This window comes from Notolabrus celidotus, chromosome 9 (genome assembly GCF_009762535.1).
Source record: "Notolabrus celidotus isolate fNotCel1 chromosome 9, fNotCel1.pri, whole genome shotgun sequence".
Classification (NCBI taxonomy): domain Eukaryota; kingdom Metazoa; phylum Chordata; class Actinopteri; order Labriformes; family Labridae; genus Notolabrus; species Notolabrus celidotus.
In genome coordinates this window covers 17,018,039-17,043,282 of record NC_048280.1, presented here as the reverse complement: position 1 = coordinate 17,043,282, position 25,244 = coordinate 17,018,039, and the positions used below count along the sequence as shown (strand labels likewise).

Genomic DNA, 25,244 nt, shown 5'->3' with positions numbered 1-25,244 from the left:
CTGATACCGGGCGCCTGGAGGCACGGCTATCTGTTGAATGGGGTCATCTTCACCACCACTCAATGTCTCTCTTCAGCGAGGCCTCTTTTGATGTGAGCCGAGAAAGAGTTGGCTCTGAAATGGCCCTTTTGTGCTCGGAATGCCCCCGCATGCAAAAACAGACACTGCTTCACGTCTGCTCTGTCACAGTAAGTGACAGTTTGTCTGCCGTCGTCTCTCTCTCTCTCTGTTTGTCTGGCTCTCTTCTCTCAGTCTCAGGATGTTAACTCTGCATCATGAAGGGCACCATTTCTGTGTTTCCTTTTATAGCTTAATTTTTTATTTTATTTTAACTATAGTGGGGTATTTTTACATTCTATTTGTCTTTTTTCAAGGGTGTGTCTGGCAAATCATCAGAGGATGGCGGACCAATTATTTTTGACCTCAAATTCCTTGACTTTGTAGCCTGAGGACTCGTCTAGACATGAAGAACCTTTAATAATGTGTTTGTATGTGTGTGTGAGTGTGCATGTAGTGTATGTGTGTGTGTCATGCTGCACACATCAAGACAGAAAATGAAATTCATTTTTTTTTTGTCCTGATTGACACAAACGGCACATTAAGCAGACCAGCAAAAGACCAAAGAATTTCACTGTAAGAGAGAGATCTGTGTTCTGTAATGAGGGTCTAATCATGGAGACTGGATTTGCAGAATACATAAATGCCTGCAGATAAAAGCTTGGAAATAACCGTTTAAAATGCACAGTGGCTTAGCGTGAATCTTCATCCTTGTGTCGTTTTGTATTATTATGCCAAAAAATCAATCCAACATATTTTTTTCAACACAAAGTATTTTCATTTTTTCTTGATATGTGCTTAGCCTAGCTTAGCATAAAGACCAGAGGCTGTGGGAACCAGCTAGATTAGTGGTTCTCAAACTTTTTGGGCTTGTGTATCCCCTTTTCAAAAACAATTTCAGCCAAGTACGCCCTTGTTGGCTGAGAAAAATGTTCAGGAAATAATATGGGAAATAACATGAATAAATGTATGCATGTGGTTTTACAGTGTCATAATAGTATTGAAATGAAAGATGACACAAATTATTTTATTTTATAGTGCAATATTTTTCAGAAATAATTAAAGATTGAGGCAGCCAGTACCTTTGATGGCCCAAGGGGCAAACCAATTTATTTCTGTCACACAAGAAGCATTTCAACCACCTGCCCTTTGTTATAGTCCTGGACACACTTTTAATAGCATGCAAATGTAAGTGATCGCTCGCTGAACAATTGACGTCAACAGAAGGAGGCCGTCTTGTCCAAGCGGTTTTGCAAATAATATATTTTATGAATGAATATGCTCAATTTGGAAATGGTGCTCTATTTGATGTTGCATTGCAATAAAAAAATAAATGCTGTTGATAACGTTATCTTTAATCAGATTTTTTTTTATTTGTTGTGATGCAACTTTTATTTAAAAATTTAACATTTGTCACGTAACCCTTGCAGTACTCCCACGAACCCCTATGGGGACGCATACCCCCATTTTGAGAATCACTGAGCCAGATTGACCTTTGACACTAGATGCAGTTCAGAGTTTTTCAGCACTCAGAAACAGCATCAGCTGATTTTTGTTGCTGTGCTATCAGAGCCCTCAAATGAAAATAGTTAAATATTTTAAAGACTGCCACACTCATCAATGTCACTTCCTGATCACTGACCAATCAGAATTAAAAAGAGGTAGGACATCTGTTATTAACTTTGTCAACAGCAGTGGTGGAGAATGTATGGAGGAGAAAGGCACAACACTTGTTTTTTCAAAGTAAAATATACAACTCTAGAGCTGTTGCTATTCCTATGGAACTATTTCTACAAATTGTTTTTACAGTTTCTTGTTAGAGTGCAATTGAATTACAGCAAATTTGAACCAGACAGGGCATTTTAAAACAGAACTAATGGTCACTTTTAAGGGAAGTAGAAGGCTTCGGGACAACTTTTGTAACCTGGAGGTGATGAGAAGCGTTCTGGAATTGACGTTGTGAACATTGCCGGTGCAAAAAACCCCGCCTTAGTGAACACGGCCCCAAACTCCTCATAAAAACACAACTTTTGTTTTATTTGGCTTCATGAAAATTTAAGAAAACCAAGATAAAAGTGTTTAAAAGTGAGATTTAGAGGTACCTTTTTGAACCTACAGACAGAGCCAGGTTAGCCAGTTCCCTCTGCGTCAAGTCATTGTGTTAAGCTAGGCTAAGTTAAGTTTAGCAGCTGCTATCTCCAGCTGTGTATTGGTCATGTAGACATAAGAGTGGTATTGATATTCTTATCTAGACCTTTTCTGGTAATTTTCCTGTAGGAATATGAATACATTTCTAACTTTTGCTTTAAGATGACAACATTTTTTCCGCTGTCCTGTTATATCTTATATTACGCTATATAGCATGATTCAAAAATGTTTGTATAATAACTGTACATGAACAGCTATCACACATACAAAACTGTCTGTGTGTGAACTGTTTGTGCTTGAGTGTGTATGCATTATCTTACTTTTTTTCAGCTGATTGATTAAATATGACTTACCTGATGTAAGCCACGAGGAAGTGAAGGACAGGTGCGCTTCCCTCACTTTCACCTTGCTGCCATGACAACGCCAGCTCTGTGTCAGATACAGCCATGACAGCAGGCTGAGTGGGGGGTGATGGGGGCATGCACATGTCTAAATACACAAAGAGAAATAAGATTAAATATGAGATATTACAAACACTACAGTAGAAATAATAACATCATCTGTTAAAGTAGATCCCTACTACTCACATATTCTTACCATGTGAGGCAGTGCTGATGTCTCTGGCCATGCTGGGTCTACCCTCCCCAGCCCAACCATACGCTCCAACACTAACTCTGTACTTAGTGTTCACCCTCAGGTTACCAATGTGCACATCCTAGAAAGCAGTGTACAGGAGAGCAGGGTAGAGATACAGATTAATATGATAAATTAAGTAGGCACACTTCAACAAGGAGTGTTAGAAGGGAAGAAGAAGAAGAAAAAGACAAGAGGAAGGAAAAAGTTTAAAGAGGAGAGGGACAATGTGTAATCCAGTAGAAAAAAGAAAAGCAGATGATACTCACAAAGCTTGCTTGTCCATCAAATTGCCCCTGTGAGAAATTTAGAGCAGAGGGATCCATAAATGTTTGAGTGCATCAGAGTTTACATATTTCCTATTTTAATTCCATGTTCAAAACATGCTGTAAAGTGAACATTCTGACAGTTTTTTTTATTTTTCATTTTTTTATTTGATTTTATTGGCAACAGTCCCACCCAGCATGATTTGAATAAGTAGTGCACTGGTTTAGGACTATTTTTAGCCAGATTAGTATATATTTTAGTGGTAGTATTAAGGCAGCAGAAAGGTGCATGTGGGGTCAATGTTAAAGCCAGTGGAAACCCAAATCTACATCAGCCCTTTCACTGTGTGATTTGGGTTTTATGTTCATAATGACATGTTCAGACAGACAATACATATTTGTTTTTAGCAGCATTAGAACATTGTTTGGGTTTGGATTCTGGGCTCTGACCTCATCACTCCCTGCAGATTTGTTTGACATGCAGAAATTTGGAGAGTGATGAGAGCCAGAGCCTGCACGTGGGTTTGTGTAGTATTGGTATTGACTAGATAGACCACCAAGTTGGGAGGGTCTGTTTGTCAGGTGACTGTGGAATGACACTTGACAAGTGTTTAAGTGCATCTCAAGTTCACTGCATATAACTATAGCTTATGAGCATGACACTATTTTCTAAAAAGTATCTGAAATAAGTTTCCATCCTTACTCGGCATGTTGGGGGCGGCATATTGCACGCATACATATTCATTATGAAAATTATTCTGAAAACAAAAAACAAACAGAATTCATAGAAACAGTCACCCAGCACATTTTTGGCTATTTTGACACAGCCTGAGCATAATCCACATGTGGCTCTTGACAGTTATGTGATAAAATTCTGCATGTTGGACCAAGGTTTTACAAAGCAGGAGTTTGCTGGACTATGCTGACTGTCCATTGTGCCACTGGTGTGTGTGTGTGTGTTTGTGTGTGTGTTTGTGTGTGTGTGTGTGTGTGTGTGTGTGTGTGTGTGTGTGTGTGTGTGTGTGTGTGTGTGTGTGTGGGTGGGTGGGGGGGTCATGAAGCCCATGACACAGTTTTCTCTCCCCCTCAAAAACTGTAAAACAATTTAAACCAAACCAGAACTAAACAAACAGACAAAAGTTCTCACAGTGGTGAGCATGTCCAAGCTGAGGGGAACCTCCATCAAAGACGGTGTACTCGTTGGACGGCCATTCTTCATCTCTGTGTAGAAGACCTGAAAATCATACACACATAGTTTAAGAGAGAGAAATATACACACACATATTCATTACAAAGACACTCAGATACACAAACTGTATTCATATGATAGAGAGTTAAATGCATACTGTGTCAATGAATTAAGTTGAGTTGTGATTTCAAGAAACTAGAAGTTGCTTTAACAGAAATTCATAAACGTCATGATTGTTTTATTGGTTTGTGAGATTGCTGAGCCATTTTTAAAACCTTTCATCTCTTTTGTAATTTAGACAGCAAGACAAACTTAACACAGCATTTTATGGAGGAAATACTACAAGGAAACAGGATTATGTATGAACATCTAAAGTGATTGGCCAAATGAGCACGCATGTTTATCTGTGAGTGGTGGGGATGCTAGGTAGCTGTGTAATCCTCTTAGTGCAGACATATGGTCCACAGCAGAGCACACACAGTCATAGTGATCCTCACTTTGTTAATGGTCTACTCAAAACAAACAGAAGAGAGGAAGGGAAGAAGGAAGAAGGGAGGAGGGAAGGAAGGAATCTGGAAGTTACAGCATAGCATTTCATTGTATCTATTTCAAAAGTATGGTGTACAATTCATAAACAATTGCAAGTTATTTCAGAATAAAAAATACATTTTTAAAGACTTTAGCTTCAAAGACAATACTTAAAATTACAAATTACAATTTTATATATCACTTAATTTGTCTCTATTATGTTCCACCGAAAGTGCAATCTTACTTAAGTACCTGAATCGGGCTTACCCTGAATGGAGAAAAAAAATTATCGACATGAAAGAAATAAAGATTTGCAGCCACATCTTTCAAAGCTATATTGCCCTGAAAGTCATAAATTGGTAGTGAAGAGGTTCTATAAAAAAAAAACAGAAAAAAATAAGAAATTTCAAATATCAATCTAGCCTCAAGGCTGTCCCTCTGGACAAAGGATTGATTGGCACTTTTAACAGCGGGCAAAGGTGGGGGCTACTCACACCAGGAGCTTGGAAGGGGAAATGTGCATCCATTTGGGAAAAAAAAAAGACAAGAAAATTGATTGATGGCCTATTTGTGGAGTAGTTTATCTTTCATGTTTGCTCAGTTGAAAACCTCTCTTTAAAAAAAAAGAAAGAAATGTATGTGTAGGAGTGTGTTTTAGCACGCTGTTTGAGCAGGTAAGTTTTTTCTTCTTCTGTTGGTTTCAAACAGTTCAGTGACTTGATGTTGCCTCAGGCTTCTCTAGATTTGTGCTTGGTACCTAGCAAGAAAGCCATTGCACACAAATGCCTGTAACCAACAAATGGCCGCTGCTTTGTAAATGTCAGTCCTGTAAATTGTATGGAGCATTTCAAAATCAGGGCTTGTGACTACCTTGTATCCTGTGATGGTGCTAACATGTCGTCGGGGCATCTTCCATCGCACACTGAAGGCGGTGCAGTTGATTGTCTCCAGCTGGATGTCTAGTGGGGGACTCAGACGATCTGGTTCATACAAACACATAGAGATAATTAAATTAATAATTAAATAATTAGTGAGGGAAACATGTAAGAATATATAAGACAAAGTGCCAGTGTAACCAGTCATAAACTGTGAACTGAATTATTAATAGAGACAAAAACGCTACATTTGTCTTTGCAGCCTGTGTCCAATTTTGATATCTTAAAAAAATGTAGTTGGCACCAAATAGGAGGATGATGAAGCTTGATATTTCCCTTGTTGGTGGAAACCAAAGCTGAGCTAAAAGTGACAAAAGATGACATCTCAGACTGTTCACCAGATGACTAATGACTAAACTCCAAATCATTACTAATGTTACTGACTGCTGGACTTTTAAATACACATAAATAACATGTTTCTGTTAATGTGCATGTTGCTTCCAGAGGCCCCAAAGGTGGCCTGTAATATGTGAATAGAGGTTTCATTAAGATAAAATGATTGCTGATTCGAACACATAAAACATCCATCCTATAACCTCCTCTTTGGAAAAAATGATCTTTAAATGATTTTCATAAATCAGAAAGAAATTTCAGACTTTTATCAGAACAAGTAAAAAGAACATTAAAAAAGAACTGGCCATTATTTATAATTGCTTCATCAATAGTTCCATGCATTTGGAAGGAATGTAATGTCTTCCAAATAGCCGCTGAAAATCTCAAATTGTAACTAGTCTTTTTCCCACCTTAGCCTTTTTGAAGGTGGTTATAAGTACCATTTGAAATGAAGTCACCTGTAGCTCAATGAGCCGTCCTATCATATTGACTGACTTTGACCTAATATCATTATTTTCATGCTCCAAGTTATTCAGTCCCGGGTGCTTCTGTGGCTCTTCAAGAGATTGTGATTGCACATGCAGGGTCCAACTGCAGCCTGAAAACACTTCAGAGGCCTCTCAAAGAGCAGAGACGCAGACCGAGCTGTGGAGGTGTAGATCATCCTGGCCCTTGATGACCTGTTGTATATGTATTACTTGGTTTTAATGGAAAAACAAGAGCAGACAAGCACCCTCACAGCCCCAAAGTCATACACTTTATGATGTATCACTTGCCCAAAGTATGAAAGATTGTTATAACTGGACCATCAAATAGACACTTATATTGCTTGATGACAACATACACTAGTTATCAGGGAGGTTATCAGATGTGATTTAAGAGTACGTGGCTTGAAAAGTTACATAGGGCTATCTGAACGGTACAGTTATCCATTTTTTTTTCTAAGGTCTGTGCCATGTAGAGGTTTCCTCCAAAACCAAATGTTAGCCAAAGCTGATGTCTCCCTGTCTAAAGGGCAAAGGGACAGAAAGTCCTTGTTGTACATGATTATGGGACCAAATAAGTTAACATACCAAACCAGAGCTTTGTAAATTGATTTCTCAGGTCACCTCTTAGGCAGACTGTTCCTCTATCAGGGTTTCCCAACATGAAAATAACTTGGAATGTCCATCAGCCTCCATGTAACAAAAACCCTAATACCCAAGCCTTGTCTCCAACCATACCAGTTGACAATAAATGATTGTGGACAACTTAACATGTCTGAAAAATATCCTACAACATCCTAAAAGCAGACTTAATTTTTTAAATACACCATGGTTTCATTCTGCTTGTCGGGTCTTTTGAGGCAAAAAAAAAAAGTATTTGAAAGCTAGGACCAAAATCCTGGTCTATAAACCGGGATCTCTCTGATCAGCAGGCACCAAAGGATATCACCAGAGATGCCTCTGAAAGATCCTACAAAATCAGCTGAGAACATCCCCACCAACACCATTGCCCCACACCAGCTCATCCATACATCTGGCTCCCAGCCGCTCACAGCACAAAGTGCTCTGAAAGGCCAGAAGTAAACAAATATCAACAACATCAAAGTGAACACCAAGAAGTGCCACAGCCACCAATAGATGGTCTTGGAGAAAGCTTGTCTGTAAAGATTCTGCACTATATAACAACGGAGAGACCCTCCACCAAAAAGGACCAAACAAAACCAAACACCACCACAGCTCACCCCCGCCAGCACTGCACCCAAATATGCTGCACCAGAATCGTCTTCTTCACCCACCTGAAGCCCAACAAGGACCAGGAAGAAGGACAGTCATACTCAACACTGAGTGATTACTAGTAATGATGAAGATGATCTCAGAGGGAGGGAGGTTCAATATGTCAGCTGAATATCTTGATCATCTGTATCTCTGCAGCAAAAACAAGGGTGAGCAAAACTCACAGAATTAGAAATTAAAGAGAGGAACTTCTGAAATCATCATCTGGAAGGAGATTAAATGGGCAGAATATTCTTACATGAAGGATTTGACAGGTACAGATATGTATCCTCATCAGCCTCAGACGTCATCATCTGCCAACACCTCCATCACCAGTGCCCTGACTTCACTGGAATATAGATTTAGCTGCAGCTCACGGCAGACAAACTCTGATCACTGTATCTCCCTGTAGAGTCCAAGTGCCAAAGAGGCTCTGACGACAACCGTTGGACTAAGTATACCATGCTGTATTATGATTGGTCTCTGGTCTAGGGTTTTCGCACACATCTCTGTGTCTTGTATTCTTACACAACAAAAGAACAGAGCATTGGTATATATTTCTTAATAAGGTCATACCAAATGAACTGTCTTTTTATTCATGTTCTTTACTGACTCTTAAAACTGTTGGTGGCTGTAATCTTCAGTTTGATGGACAAATTCTGTATGTCACTCCTTGGACTTGCTACAAGGTCACCTAAGACTGGATCAATTTATTAGTTTGGAAGATTGTGAAACTAGGATTAAGGATAATCAGACATGTGTTTGCACTTGTTCTACTGCTCAAGGCTGGTAATCTATTGATTGATGTAATGGTTTCTTGTTAGTGTCTGCTGGTTGTCTTGTTGTCTGTGTGAAACTTAATGCTGCTGTCTTGGACTGGACTTCCTTGGAAAATAGATTTTGTATTTTGCTGGTAGTATTGCCAGTACAATAAAGGTAAAATCAAATCAAATGAGGCCAATCTCATGTGACCTCTTTAAAATAATGATATATTTTATTAATTTATTCATCTTTCCTGATTGAATTAATGTTAACCATGCACTGATCTATTTAAAGGGGGCCATGGGCCTTTGACTGAAGAGCAGACAGTGGGCTGTAGTAGAGTTGCATGGATGGTTTCTTTCACCAATTGCTTGTTCTTGCAGCCAGAGATGAGTGAAAGCAACCTGAGAGTTTGCTGCATCCCTCAAGCTCTCTTTGCTTTTTTCAGTAATATCAAAATCAATCAGCTAAACACAGTCAAACTATCATAGAGGTGACATTAGCGAAATCCAAAGTTGAGGTTGACTTCTTCCACTAAAGTCACTCTTAAATGTCAAAAACTCATTTACTAAGGTTTTTCCCTCCAGTCTAAATTCTTGCTTGTGTTGTACGTTGCTTTGGACAAAATCATCTGCTAAATGAAATTGTAGAATTGTAGAATTGTAGAAATATAGCAAAGACACAGTGGGTGCACTTTGTTAGGAAAAACACTTGTGACTGTCAGAGGGAGAAAAACTCCCAATGTAGACATCTGGGTTAGAGGACTTGTTGAACCCAACTGAACTTAAGCTGCTGTTACTGTTACTGCTGCTGGACTTAACAGCAGCCTCAATTGAGTGGAGTCTCATGGAAGCAAGAACCCATTGAGGCAACAATGATTGGGACAGGTGAGGTCAGGGCAGATGCAAACCTCTCCAATAAACACAATAGACCACTTACCTGAAACAACACACTGGCATGCTCTGACTGCAGCTGTATCATGTCATACACTACATGTCACATGGGTCTTGTCTCAGTTCAGCAATTTGCTCAACTCATGCTGGGTTTCAGAGCAACATCCTAATCAATATTTCAGTATTTAAGAATTATTAAAAGTTTTAATTACATATTGGCTGATAATATTTAGCTCCCCAGTGTTACAATGAGGGCTTCCACAACACTTTCTCTCACTTAACGAATAATTGTCAAGCTGTTCCTTCACCTGACTCCTTGAAGAGTAAACAACCAATAAGACACATTTTGATGTGCTTTTCCTCAGCAGGGCTAAGGGAGTAATACAGTATGTAAAGACTGAATATGAGGGGTGAAAGTGCAGAATGTCACCCCTAAAAAAAACGTGTTCATTTATTTTCATTGTCTTTTAATAACTAATGTTGTTTTGTACTGGTGTGAAAGAATGAGTCACTTTAAATGGATGATTTTCAGAAGAAGCTCTGGTCTGGGAATAAAGGGTTTTAAAGAGTTACGTGAGAAGAGTAAATAAAAGAACTGGATGATTCTTGAACTGATTCAATAGCTTGCTTTCATCAGACCAGAAGCTGTCAGATCCGTGAAATAAGTATGATCACCTTGAGGCCACACGTCCTTCAATCTAGACTCATTCCTTGTGATTCACATAGACATCAATCCCTCCTGACATTCACCCCTCCCTCAGAATAAAAGCCTGAAAGACCTAAAAACAAACAAAGGAAATCAAGTACAAATGTCACTGGCAATCATGAAAGCCGAACTAAAGCTGCCCTCTGTATGACAGTGCTGTCTGTGGTGAGTTTTCTGCGCTGACAGACAGATGTAACGGCCCGCCATACTGTGGCCTGTGGGTCCCACAGAGTGAGGGAGAGTGGGATAAATACCACAGACAGACAGAGAGACTGACAGAAACTGGAAGAGGAAGTGATGGACAAAGAGGAAGAGGAGGAAAACAGGGAAAGAGACTGGGACAAAAGAAGTATTCAGTGTGGAAGAATATCAAAGAAAGACAGACAATGAGAGAGAAAGTGCGGAAGAATATCAAAGAAAGACAGACAATGAGAGAGAAAGAGAGTCTACATAGTGTAAGTGAGGAAATCAGCATCCAGAGACTCACTGCCTAAAGGAGCAAGTTTGTTGAGAGTTGTGCAGTTGTTTTATTTCAATATCTGTATTTCTTCTTATATGTTTTGACAAATTACATGTTCTTTAAATATTATGGTCAGATTTAATTTTGTCAAAGCAATATTTTTAAGTGAAAGAAACTGATTTTCTCACCAATGTGTGCAGTTTCCCCTCATTTACCCATGAAAGCCACACTTTCAACCCATCAAGTCTTCAGTGTTAACGTTAAAGGTTCCCACTGACAATTTCCAACTCAGCAGTCATGGTTGAAGATAGTTTTTGGGCAAAATGACTTAAAGGAGCTCACAAAAATAGTTGTTGATATTAGAAAGAGTCATTGAGATGGTATGTACTTCACATCACCAAAAGTCTACAGCCATGGTATTTACTTCACAAGTAAAATGCTGCTCAGTAGCATTTGTAATAGATCAATCACACTCATGGTGTATGATTGGGGCTGTAATTGAGATTACATGGTGATGGTGCCTTGTCCTGGTGATGAAAACCCAACTAATGTCTCTATTCAATGAGTCTCTATTTTTCTGCTTGTATCACATAAACTAACGCATGAAAACATCACAAGTTTTTCCACTCACATTTAAGCTGCTATATTATTGATAAAGTAGTATGTTTGCTGCTGAAACTCAAATGGCATAAGACAAAGTTTTAAATCAGGCTTTATGATACTACAATAATCAAACCAAAGGTTAGTAATGCTGCCCTTGCCCACAATGTTTAAATATAAAATCTTTTTTTGTTAATATTATAAACATTAGGCAACACTTTGTCAAATCTACTCACCTGATCTCCGCACATTTGATCTTCTAGCACACAGACACACGCTGGCTGTGCATATTGCAAAAAGAAGAAGGTATAAAAGACTCCTTTCTTTACATGTAGACTCCATGTCTTCTTCTGTCCAAAGTTTAATACAGTCAAATATTCATCTTATCACACGTTCAACCGCGCATATATAACTAATCCGTCCGCTGATGAAAGTATTCTTAGATAAAAAGTCTTTTTTTAATCCAAATATGGGTTCAAACGCCATCCAAAGAGGGGCAGAAACTGCCCGAGAGGATAGGGTAGCTCCGGTTTGACACTGATAAGATTACGGTCTGTAAAAGATCAGTGGGTTGGACACATAACGGGCGGACAAACGACCGGCACTGTGCCCCAACAGGCGCGCGGACGGACGAAGTAGAGGGCTGTCCCGGCAATCCACGCGTAATGCGCAACAGCTAAGACCTCTGAATGGTGAGCACGATCATTTTTACGCACGAATCTCGCTTTCGTGTCACGCTCCGGCCCGCGTCTCAGACAGCAGATGAGTTGGAGAGCTGAGTGCAGGAACGTGGGGCCATTTAGAGCTAAGAGGATAATGAGCTTCTAATCCGCGCACTGGACACAGATGGAGAGCGTGTCTTGACGCACAAGCAGAGGAGCAACAGACACTCCATAAAACTATACTGACTCTGTGTGTAATAACTGTGTGTGTGTGTGTGTGTGTGTGTGTGTGTGTGTGTGTGTGTGTGTATGTGTATGTGTATGTGTGTGTGACAAGGACCATAAAGGCGGGTGGGGATGAGCAAAACAATGGATCCATTAATTACTGTCTCCCAAAATACTCATTAATATGTGACGACTGCACAGCCTAGCTAACTGTATGATATTCCGATTATCAGTCTAGTCTTAAAAAACTTGAGGAGTGGTGAAATGGTCTGTGAATGTGCGCGTATAATGTGCACATGCCTTAGTATTTCAAAGGGGCAGCAGTAGTGTTTGCAAGAGTAATATTCTGAGGAACTATAAATACAAGAGGCACACTTTTTAAGTCGCTTTATTTTGAAAAATGCAGTTTTATCCATGATATGTTCTGTACAAATCCACCTTAAACAATGCTTTAAACATGACATTGTTCTTAATCGTCCTCTGCAGGGTCACATTTTATCAGTTCCCTGAAGCAAATAAAATTACATTGACTTACCATGGCAGGAAATCTAACCAGCTGTCAGCAACCAGGCTGATTTGTGAGACTATTTTCATTTTACTCTCCCATTCTTCTACTTAAAACTAATTTTCAGGGCCAGACAATTTCTTCCCTCATACAAAATGAACATGTAAAACACAGCTTTTACTGTAGTCAAGCCATCACTTTCTACAGAATAATGTGAAAATCCTTTTATCTAATACAGATCTGCAATGTCCCCCCTGGCCCAAGATGTCAATTACAGACAGTTGTTGATAATATAATTTAAGACAAATTTTTGGAGTGATTTAAAACACACAAGGGTGAATCCTACTGAGTGCCCTGCAGAAGATAAACATGTTTACTGTCTGCAGTTTTATGACTGTATGTACAGTAGCAGAGATCATAACACCTATCCATCATAAGCTCTCTGACGGACAGGTGAAAAAACACAGAAGCCAAGACTGACTGCATGTGTATCCCAATCACCCACATTCTGTGACATACTCACAAGGTATTTTTTTATCTGCTTTAATGTGGTCATGGCATGACAGCCCTCATTTTTCATACCACATGTTATCAAGGTAAATAGCTGCATTTATATGTGTCTCATAAGTTACCTTCTATTCACCAGCCGACACAAACACTATTCCACTATTTCCAATGGAGCAAGAGAAATAGATAAATCTGTTTAAGCTTGATCAATAAATCAGCTCGGATTACAGTAAGAATTTGCATGTACATTGGCTGATAATTAACAAGCTAAGTGTTGAAAAGTATGTAACATTCATTCAGTAATAGTATACAATTATTTTAAGTTGGTTCAAATGCCCAGCTTAAGTTATTTTTTACATCAAAACCAAAATTAGATGTTCTTATTGTTTTGGTTGAATTAATATGTTTAAGAAAATGTAATGGTTACACATCGTTTGACCTTACCCTTCAGGTGTATCATTATTATGCAGTGTATAAGTAAATCAAACACATTGCACTGTAGTAAAGAGCAGCGATAGGTAGATTTCTAACAGCATACCAATAAATGAATGAATGATGCATTACAGTGCTGAGACTGAAAATGTCTTGATGGGAGAATTAAGATTGTTGACAACTATTTTGAAACTATGTCTGCTTAAAGTGTCCTTACATCTGCATTAAAAACAAACAAAAAAAGTGTAAATGTATAAAAACTTAGTTTGATTTGGGGTTTGAGGGAACTAGTTGATTGTTAATTGCCATCTTTTCAGCATCCGAGGCGACCATGTTGATGATAAAATATGAAACAAAGGAAAACTATAACAATAATCTTCCCTGCATGATTTCCTTCAGAAACCACAGCAGCTTCCTGCATTACTGCTGTCTGAAGCGTTGACTTAATACACAAAATATTCACATCCATTTTTCCAGTAATGGAAAAAGCTCAGTGGTTAAAATGTGTGCCACGCGTACAAAGGCTAAAGTTCTCTGTGTGAGTGGCCTATGTTCAATTCTGACCCACTGCCCTTTTCTGCATGTTATCCTCTATATCTTCCAAGTTTCTGACTCACAATCAAAGCTCAAAAATAGTATTATTAAATAAGGTGAAAGAAACTTTGAATACGGTTCAGCTGTCATATACAAAATGTTATTTTGATACAATCTGTCTTTCTCAAACTTGGTGTAACAACACTCATTAGACACGCATGGCTCTCACTATGAAAGTGTTGTTTAAGTTCACACTCTACCAGGATTCAATTTGTGGATTTCAAGTATGTGACTGGAAACTAAAGCTATTAGCCTCTTTTTTTATTTTAACCTGGTTTTATGGTTTTGGGGCTAGAGAAATAAAATTCACAATCATGCCTTTGTATTGTAGGGTAACCTTTGATTTGTTACTCCTCAGTTCAGTTTTGTAGTACTGGTCTGTTCTGGCAAAAACACTGGTGATGTGAACATAAGTTCAATTCTAAAATCAGAATGATAATCCCAAATAAAGGTCAGCCTTTTTTCCTGGTCAGCTGTGTACAGGATGATGGTCACTGTAGGGTAACTGAGTGGTTCCACCTACTGGACAAACACAAACACCCCGGGCATGATAGAGGGATCATCAAAAGAAACAAAACGACAAACCCAGTTTCACTTTGACACAAACAACCAGCCCATCTTTAGCCCATCTTCTTCTTTTTTTTTAGTATAATAAAAACAGTCATCTAATTTTCCACCAAGCTTCATCAAACAAAGAGAAGAACACAGGGAACGTTATTAGCCAGATCTAAAAAATATATTCTTTGTTACCTTTGATTCATCAAAAATGAGCAAATAAATCAGACTGCTGGTTTAGAAAATTGTTTCCCCTTGATGAGAAAAACAGCAGCCCGTAGTCAAGGGCATGTGACATGATTCGTTGCATGTTTTGATAACCAATTTGCTCTTCCTCACCACACTTGAAGGACCTATAAAAGTGTCACAATATACAGATTTTAGCCTTTTTTTAGCCTCAGTATTTTTGTGCACTTTTTTTAAGGGTCTTATATTAATAAGCTTAATTTAAATTTAATGATACTATACAATTTTATGTGGATGGTCATCATTAACGTTCTAGGAGTACTTCAATACTTAAGTCTGTAAGGAGAGAAAAAACAACAGGCTAAGATTTCAGCCAGGGGTGCATACCTCTGACCTTCTGTTTAATGCTGAAACACATAATACTGGTAAACAATGCCCACTAGTGGTAGCAGTGAAGTCCTACATGCACATACAAGTGAGAAGCCAGCACATCTGGAATTACAGTGTACTGTTCTCCTTCTGTAGATCACCAAGTGAAATCAGACATTTAGGTTCATCACTGCCACCTAGTGTTCAAGAATGTCACTTTAATATCAAGGCTGGAGAAAAACATGAAGTAAATGGTCTATTTGCTTTGACATCATAACAGTTACTGACCCCAACTTCACTTTTCTGAGCTGGCTCCCAGCTCAGCAGACATCAACCCCTCTAACAGCTCACAGAGTCTGATCACTCTCAGCCCGAGGCTTCAGCAGCACCAAAGGACATATGGTGTGAATTAATGTCTGAGCAGCACTGTGGTTCCCTCAGGAGCGGATTTTTTTTTTTTTTACAATGCACTCCATGATCTATGCAACATCAAAATCTATACATATCAATAAAGTAATCAACATCTTTTCCTGCATCTTATATTTTCAGTCAAACCAGGTTATGAATTAACAGTTTTTGACTGATTTGCTGTCAAGTACAGTGACAAAGTAAACAGTGTTATAGTACTCAGTGTCTAATAACTGAACAGTCGTTCTTGGTTATTTTCAGATTTTTGGCAACTTCTGCTCCTAAATGTTAATAGGATGCAAATCCAAATCTGAGCAAAGTGTAGCCGAAGTAAACTGAGCCCACCAAGCTTAAAGTTGACTCTGAGGGCATAAATGTGATCGGTTTTCCCTGCCCCTGAGCTGTAACCCCATTAACTGCTGCAGGAAATTCACATGCTGGCAATAATCGCAAAACTGTGAAACATCACTAACAGTCTGCAGCCATGCTATCGGCCCTGTGAAGCTTTATTTAAAACCTTAATGTTAATGTGAACCTGCTGATGATGGTGCATGAAAACCACATGGAAGTTAAATCGCCTGAAAATGGCATTTTTGTCTTTTAAAAAATACCAATCCATCATGAAGTGAGTGGGAAATGCAACCAAGTTTCAAGGCAAACTATCCACAAAATTCTACCAGTAGGCGGCTCTGTGTGGAAAGTCAGGTATCATCCTAATCAGCTGGATTCATGTTTTTTAATCTGCACATCATTTCATGGCAATCCGTCCAAAATAAGCTATGGACCAGCTGACAAACTATTTCCACCTTTTAAATCTCAAGGCCCATCTGCTAATGTCTAACAAAGATATAGCCTCTGGGGTAACAGATAATTTTAAAGGACTTTTGGAGTATAGCCAGGACTATTCAGTTCAGAGAGTTAAGGAGAACTAGACCAAGACTTCCTTTTCTGTGTGCTACTTATTGTGTACAGTCTGACTCAAAGCTTGAACTGTGGAATGGAGTTGGAGCTGCTCTCCAACAGAAGCTATGGATGCATTGTTTTCTGCACTATATAGCAGATGTTTGTTTAAAGAGATCAATGAAAGCCAAAATGTAGATAGATGATAGCTGATGAGTTCTGGTTCTGAATTTAGGGGTGTGGGTTGCCTTTTTGTGCTCTTCATACAAACTTTCTCCAAGAAGAAAAACAACTGGACAAAACTACTCAGGCAAAACAGAACAACTCTGCCACCAAAATACATGTCATTTGTGTCCTTAGTGTAAATACCCTGTGTTCATAAAGATATATTTATTTGTAGATCCACAGGTCCATAGTGTGGATTCTCCTATCCTCCAGGATTTAAACTTGTGTCAATGCAGAAAACCGGACACTTTATTTCAGATCTCCCTCTCTATGTCAGTGTTGAGAGTCATGATATTCTTTTTTTTCTACTAATTACAACACCAGCAGCTGCGTCCCAAATCAGACGTCCATTCCAGCTGTCATCCCCTCCCTCCCATAGGGCATTCTGAGGCTGCAGTTTCATGTTGGCCGATAATGATGGGTGAAATGACCCGCACAATTAGCCCATTTCATGTGAGTCAAACTGAGCACCTAGAATGGCTGACAGATTCAGATCAGCTCCCGATTAGCCCTCATGCCTTTCAAAGAGGGAAATGGACATCTGTTTGGAGTATTTGCTGCTTGTGAGAGTGTAATTGCTTGAGGATGAGGTATTTCCATACAGTTTAGTGTGAGTCAGTGGAAAGGGAAGCCTTACTGAGGGATTAGACTTCTGAAAACACAAGCGGAAGACAACTGCTTTTCTGCACGATCAATCTTTGGAGCATATTTGGATGCACAAATGGCTTTTGCATGTTCTGAGGTAGTGAAGTTATTACAATACAATGAGACAAACATGTGTGCACACACTGACATGAACATGATTCATCATGAAACATTACACTTCAAGGGTGCATAGCTGTGCATGTTTACACATTTGTGTTCACTGTACTCATGCATACAGATCAAGTATGTATTTCACATTAACCCTGTAAATCTAACTACCTTAGAGGACACAGATTCTTTCAGTTTGATTTGAGAGAGCAGAGAGTGACATCTCTTTTCTTCCTGGAATAATTTGGATTGTGTGCAGCATCACAGTAATGCACCTTGTCCAGTATAACCCCTGCAGAACAGAGTAAAATAAGGTTCAGTTACTTTGTGCATGGATGAACTGTGCCACAGAACTTTACAATTCAAGTTCTTGGAGGGGAAGCATAAGGCACTTGATTCCAATGTACAGAAGACCAACTCTGATTCAATTAGATCTATTAGGTCTACTTGTAGAGACGACTCTAATGCATAAATGATTGCAGTACTCCCATCCTATCTTTTGTTCATCTTCATTTCTTTGTGAGTTGCTTTTTATTCTCTCTGAACTTTGACACAAACATTGTCATGTGGTATATGTTAAGACAGATATACACTATTTGTTCTGCATACTCTAAACAAAAAGTCCTAAAACATTAACTAAAACAGCTGTCTGAGTGCAGTTAGTTGTCCTATTGTGCAGACTAAAGTGAAATAAACAACTTTTAACTACTCTTGGAAGGAGAGCACTCCGGCACAGATCACTTTTGCTCATCTACACTCTGGTTTCAATCATGAAACACAGATTTCGCCCACATTTGCTTTGTGATGTTTGCAGGGAAAAAGATTAAGAGTGACATAGATGGAGTTTAGATTACAGTCCCACTGAGTCTTATTGAATAAAGTATGGAGGAGGCAGTTACACTTCCAACACTTAATGCTTATTTACAGTCTCAACTTCCAAAGCAAGTTGCAATTATGTTCCTTTTACAGGATCCCCCGAAGGAACACATGAATGTGTCTCCACAGTATTATATTGTGTTTCATTTCATACAAAAATGACAGAGCGCCTGCAGTCCTATACATCGATATTTTTGGTCTTGTGCACACAAGTTATTAACCTTTTGTGGATGCTGATTACCAGGTGTCATTATTTGTCATTAAACGCCATTATTTACCAGATTTTCTTTTTTTATGATTGTTTGAATACTGTTTATAATGTGTTTTTATGAGTGTTACACTGGGTCTGGTATTTTGTATAACATAAGCTCCCTCGGGCAGAGTTGAGGGCTGTTCCCCCATTTTGTGTTGACATGTCATGAACTCTGCTTAAATGGGCTAAATTAAGTCATTTTTCTATTTAATGTGCTATCTATCTATGTGGCTTATTCAAGATAATCTTCAAATTTAATATTAAAACACTGTTATGATTATATGGATTTGCAGGCTAGATCATAGCTACAACAATAATCTCCATGACGTATCCTGCAGTTAGCTTAATTATTTATTTTAATCCTTTCCTTTAGCTTATTACTTCTATTACAAAGGTGGCTGAAAGATCTAATACATGTCTGCTGTTTTCAGAATAAATGGTGAGTTGGAGCAATAAGTGAATGTGTCTGCCTTAGTTAATCACACAGCAAAGAAAGTGCACACAGCAAACAAATATATAGTGTTTGCGCAAAAGTTAATTAACCCTAGCACATATGTAATTTAACTTGTACTTCCACAACAAAAATGATTACCCTTAGGGACTTGGTATTCTACATTTAGTGAAAATCTGATCATTTACAAATTCATGAATTTCACAGATTTTGTGTGTTCAATATGTCCTTTCGGACTACTTTAGTGGTTGGGTCTGGACATGTTGCCTAAAAGTTGTTCCAACAGAAATTAATTGAAAGGAATTTGCACCTATGATTACACAACCAAAGTAATGTTTTCTTCTGACTACTCAAGTGGAATATCCAGCTCTTGTAATAGATATCAATGCAAACACCCTTGATGATCACTTGAAAAGCAGAAAGAAGAACGTGGAGAGTTTTAGTGGAAAGTGTGAAACTTCTCTTTCTCCCTCTTAGCCACAGCCTGAGTCTCTTTCATAACATGACTTCTCCACCCTCAACAGCTCTGGACCAGGAGTTCAGTCAGTCATTTGGGCTCCATCCCTCGGTGTGTTCTGCATGGGTGGAGAAAGGCAGGGGCAGAGGATGGTTCATGAAACGTCACCACCACTCCCAATCTCCCGAGTTAGAGCTCTCCTCTCAACAGCTCAGTCAAGTCTGCTGTTTAAAAGAAAGAACAGGAGTCACTAATGTGTGCTCTGAATGTAAACTAGGGTGAAGGTTTGTGAAACTGAGACTCTTTTTGTCTTGGAGGCGTCGTTGGGTCATTCAGACTGCAAACAACTTCAGAGGGAAGTCCTTGTCTGTGTTTTGCGCATCTGCCTTCGGTTTCGTGCCTCCTTGGATGTTGCGCCACGCTGTATAGCGTTCGCCAGCTGTCACGGGAGTAACGTCAGTGTACGGTACAGAGGCGACACAACAGTCATCTTGACCATTCTCAGTGGCAGCAACCCGAGTTGATGAGGACGCATCAGCATTTCCTCTCAAACTAATTAACGCCAACAGAATGCTGTCTATCGCGTTTGCCAGATGATACCTGTTGATTCTACGATATCGCGCCATGTCCTTCTGCCGGACCAAAGTGGACAATGAAGTTATGGGATAGCCTAACCACTTGTTTGATACTACTGAGCGCCGCCGTGCATGCCAGCTCGTTGCTCCAGACCACTAAGAGGAGAGGGCGCGACGCCGAGAGACCCCTGGAGCTACCGCCGGTTCAGATCCGCCTGTCAGTCACTTCTCGGGGCATCAGCCGCGCTCAGGCGGATCATACGTCGGACTTGGAAGAGACGCTGGCTGGAAGTGATAAAGGTAAGAGCCTGCAGTTTAAATGGAGTGCCCATAGTGCCAAACAAAATAACTTGAAACATAAATAAAGGAATCGTTCTGCTGTCTCGCTGTCCCATGCATTGCGGGTTTTATATTCCTAGTTATCCGTGTCTAATGGAACAATGCAATCATAGATTTAAACCAAATGAAATGCTAAAGGCTTCTGAAAGTATGCACAACAATCCACTACAAAGGCAAACTGTTGCTGGAGAAAATAAAAAATGTTTTGGTTGAATATGAATTTGGCGCATATGTTCCAGTTATTGTTGTAGAATAGTCTCATCCTGGACCCTTATATCACAAGGCCTACTCAATTTTAGATGTACCAACATGCCTATTAATCGTTGTCACAATTTATAAATTGTTGGCAACCAATGAGTTTTCTTAATTTTTGATTAGTTTAATTATTTTCTAAATAATTTGAACACTTTTTGTGTTTATAAAGTGCTAAAATGTAAAAATACTTCTACGAGTTAGCTTAGAATCATATGCTACTGGGCTACATTGTTGCTGCTGTTGCTTCAATGCTGCTAGTGCCCTCAAACATCCATCTCTCTTGCATAAATAAGAATGGGATCCATTTATCGCTTGGATGAATCATTCAAAAAGGAATTCCTCTGCAGAGGAAAAAATGTAGCATTTCCACATATCTGACATAACACTCCATGGTCCAACATTCAGTTTGAGGTGTTAAAGTGAAACAATATGTGCTGGCATATATGGTCTTGTAAGAGTGCCATGTCTCCTGATTTGTTTCAGACATCATGGAGGAGCCTCCACTGAAGGAATTTGAAGACGTGGTGGACTTCATCAAAGTGACCATTAGTCGGATACGCCGCTCATCTTCATCCACCATGTCCTCATCTACCTCTTCATACACCACCCTCTCTCCCTCTAAGGTGGACTTGAGAAGCAGGGCTCGGCAAAGGAGGGAGAGGAAAAAGGGGTCGAGCAAGCAGAGCAGGAAAGGGGGAAGACCAGGGGCTACAGTGGGGGAGACAGGGAGGAAGGTTAAAGGAGGAAGAGCTAATGGACGAGGGCAGGGTTGTGTGCTCAAACAGATCCAGCTTAATGTGACTGACCTCGGACTGGGCTACCGCTCCAGCGAGGAAATGATATTCAGGTACTGCTCTGGACCTTGCAGGAAGTCAGAGACAAACTATGACAAAATCCTCCATAACCTCGCACACAACAGGAGGCTTCCCTCCAAAGACACACCCCCTCAGGCCTGCTGTCGGCCAATAGCGTTTGATGATGACCTCTCCTTTCTGGATGACAATCTCGTTACCACACCGTGAGGAAGCACTCTGCCAGGAGGTGTGGTTGTGTCTGAAGTGATGTGAAGCTTTTGATGATCTTAGGTCCGTTCTTACTTCAAAGTATGATGTTGGGTGTTCTTGCTTCCAACTTTTCTCTCAGCTAGAAAACTCTGTCATTTAGTGTGAAGCCATGTTTGCCTTTGAGTCCATCAGTTATGGAGATTATCAGGAGAGGAGGTATTAATACAGTTTTACCAAAAGAGCAATTATTTATCATGATCCTAATTTTACACATTTTTACACATGGTAGCTCTATGACAACATCCAACATCTCCAACACCTTATAGCGCCAATTGTGGTCTGTCAATGGATGAATTACCAGACTCATTCTGTCCTCTGTAAAGCACATGTTATGTAGAACATGTCATAGTATATGAAATGTATTTATGAAATCTTGAATTTATTAACTTATTTGTATTTATTTTGTTTTTATAATATAAATAAACTTATTTATTACCATGATGTGTTGCTTAAAGGTTTAATGCAAATAATTACAAGACTCATTTCAGTATAAAACAGTTAAAGGTATGAACTTCTACCTGAATTTAGAACATATTATATCTATCTTGTGGCCCACCTGCTCACTCCTGTTCATTTGCAGCCTTGTGTGCAGCACTGTTGCACAAAAAGTGCCCTGTTGTTTTAATGGTTGTCTTGTGATAACGCCTTACACTTTTTCATCAGAACACATTGTGTGGTAACTTGCGTCCTAACAACTAAGGTCAATGAAGATTGTCATCTTCACAAAGCATATGCAAAGCAAATATAAAAAGAATGGTTGTCTGCATCTTCTTCTTTGCTCTTATTGTTGGGTTACTTTGATTCTTAGCTTGCTCACATTGACTGTATAATACACTGACCTGGCCTCAGTGACATCACCCATTGGAGTATTGAAGCCATCAGTGGACGCCATATTGGATAAGGTAACTCAACATAACTTTCAGTTGACCAAACTACAGGAACTTTGTACTAAGCAGTAAACGTGTTTATTTTTGCTGTAAAGATGGGGTTTTATGAATGGGTGTGTATGTGGTTTCCCGGTGCTTCCGGAAACCACCCTTCCTGTGAAAATGGCAACAGGATAGTGAACCACGTTGCCTGATCCATGGCTAAGATGTTGCTCTTGAGTACTACTTGTGGTAAGAATCTCCATGGGGCACCCAGCAAGGTTTTTTACACAAGAATATTTTGCTGAATACCTCACGGTTTACAAAGGTTAAAGATTTACGTGTCTTCTTGGTGAATTGCTTGCTGTATTTTGTTAAACTGAGGGGAAAAATTGTGTTAGCTTCTTATTATTCATGGTTAGGGGATGATTAGCTAAATCCATATACTTATAGGAAACAAGATTTCCTTACTACAGCTTTAACTTTAAGCAGTGCTCACTTTAATGAGTCTCTTTGCTTAAAAAAAGATCTAAATTCAGGAGAAGCCCTCCTGTCATGAATAGCCGTCTTTAATTTGTAGCCCAGACAGAGCCATAAAAGTTAATTCAAAACATGTCTTGATGAAAACATTATATAAACTAGACATTTATGAAATATTGGTATAGGGAAAAATAAACCCTTAAAAGTATAAATGAATAAATGTATTTTCTGACAACCTCTGTGTAAGTGGGGGAGAGGAACAATGAAGTGTGAGGTACCCATCTTTTAAGTCCTTTAAAAGGGTGAGTAGAATCAGATGTTATTAAATGACAGTAACAGGTGTTTAATACAGAAGAGAAGGGAGTATCTCCACCTGCAATACAGTTCAGAAACTGGAGTCTAAGAATAAAATGAAGGTGTCAGAGAGAGGGAGGGACGGAAGATAAATGGATGAAAGACGAATGTTAAACATCTTACAACACAAAGAACTCAACATAGAAAACTAAGTAATGGAGCTGTAGGGGAGGGAAAGGGAGGACAATGTGAGGACAGAATGATTAATCGTGGCAAACAACCAGAGGAGAAAATGAAGAAGTTGGAGAACATGAGAAGTGAAGATACATCTTGCTTAACTGATGTGTGTGGTCGATATCTGATCCAGCCCCCGTTCTCTCACATTTCAGAGCCTCTGTCTCCTGAGCTGTGAGTCAGTGCAGTCTGGTTCAACAACTACAGGGCCAGACTGTGCTAGCCAAGTCTCCTGTTTTCAATGCAACTTATTATCACTGTGAAAATGACACTTTGGCTCTCTTAGAGACACTTCATCTGCTTCATCTGCATGGAGCTGGCTGTTACTACAACTCAACTTGAAATATAATCCATTTAAAATGAAAAAAACTTACTACTTCAAAATATTCACCAAACAAAAAAGATCTGGAATTTTACTTTAAGCTTCCTCACTTTTCAGTGAACTGAAACATTCATTCTGTTTAATAAATGTAAGTACTCTCAGTGACGTCACCCACTGGCCTCGAAGACACACTATGAAGCTCAAAAATGGCAGTCACATTAGAAATGCTGAGTACAACTAACTTTTTAAGTTATATTTTCAGCATTTTGCCTATTTTGGATAAGACAACTACATGAAATGAGGTGAGTAGAGAGGGAAGGGACATGCAGCATAGGTCAAGACCGGAAGTCAAACCAGGGACCGCTGCAACGAGGACTATAGCCTCTGTACATAGGGTGTATGCTTAAATTACTAGACCAACCAGGCCCATGTCTCCAACTGAGTTAAGCTAATCTAGAAAAAACAGAAAACAGGTGGATTTGAGGCCGTAGCCTCGCCAACTGGCTAACAGCTACAATGCAAACACCTGTCAGTCAAACTAGCCACACCCCTAATTATGTGTAACTACTAGCCTGGATATAATCAAAACAGGTGAGCTACAAAAAATAACCCTCATAGTATTCATAAATCAAAAAAAGAGGTACGGAGACTGAAGTTGTTATGGTCTGTAATAATAGTAATAGTTGTCATAGTACTAAAGGGGTTTCCTTCGCTTTTGGATCCAGCCTCAAGTGGACACTTAAGGAACTGCAGTTTACGGACTTCTACAGTTTTTCAGTTGCAGCTTAGAGCAAGCAAAATTCTTTCCTCCACCATTATTTATTTTTCTTTTTACACATTTAGTTTCTGAACCATGATATTGCAGTAACATAGAGAGTAAAGGTCATGAAGTGATTTATAGAAATTGAGGGGGGTTGAGTAAAATATTGAGGTTTATAAGCTTAAGTTGAGGATATCTAAGCCGGAAACCGTTAGAGCTAACTGTCAGTCAGAGGATAGCTTCATTAGTCAGATGAGTTTGCTGCTCCTTTGTTCGGGGTGTGAGAGGATCATGTAATGAAGTATAATGTTCCACAGGAGTGTAATACAACACAAGTGTTAGCAGTTTAAGCGTATGGTGTTACAAAGAGGTGCTAAATACTGGCATAACTGTACAAGCTGACATGCTGCGTTGCAAAAGGTTGGTTAAC

At 39.2% G+C, this 25,244-nt stretch overlaps 2 protein-coding genes across 4 annotated transcripts in view; one reads left to right on the top strand and one right to left on the bottom strand.

The window, feature by feature from the left end:
- Positions 1–11,609, bottom strand: part of LOC117818367 (pikachurin) — a 26,530-nt gene extending 14,921 nt beyond the window's left edge. For 2 of the 3 annotated variants that reach the window (XM_034691219.1, XM_034691218.1), the window contains exons 1-2: positions 2,803–2,898; positions 2,559–2,694 (exon numbers count right to left, since the gene is read on the bottom strand). In XM_034691219.1, the coding sequence (XP_034547110.1) occupies positions 2,559–2,694; positions 2,803–2,833 (167 nt within the window). In that variant the 5' untranslated portion in view covers positions 2,834–2,898. Of the gene's footprint in view, positions 1–2,558; positions 2,695–2,802; positions 2,921–3,107; positions 3,135–4,251; positions 4,339–5,691; positions 5,802–11,503 lie in introns of those variants that run through there. The other variant, XM_034691220.1, reaches the window with a different exon arrangement.
- An 8,206-nt stretch (positions 11,610–19,815) lies between these two features.
- On the top strand, positions 19,816–22,206 carry LOC117819223 (glial cell line-derived neurotrophic factor-like). The gene is given in 3 exon segments (XM_034692480.1): positions 19,816–20,500; positions 21,278–21,799; positions 21,802–22,206. Coding segments are annotated over 3 exon segments (795 nt in total). The 5' UTR covers positions 19,816–20,277; the 3' UTR covers positions 21,852–22,206.
- Positions 22,207–25,244: the final 3,038 nt, after the last annotated feature.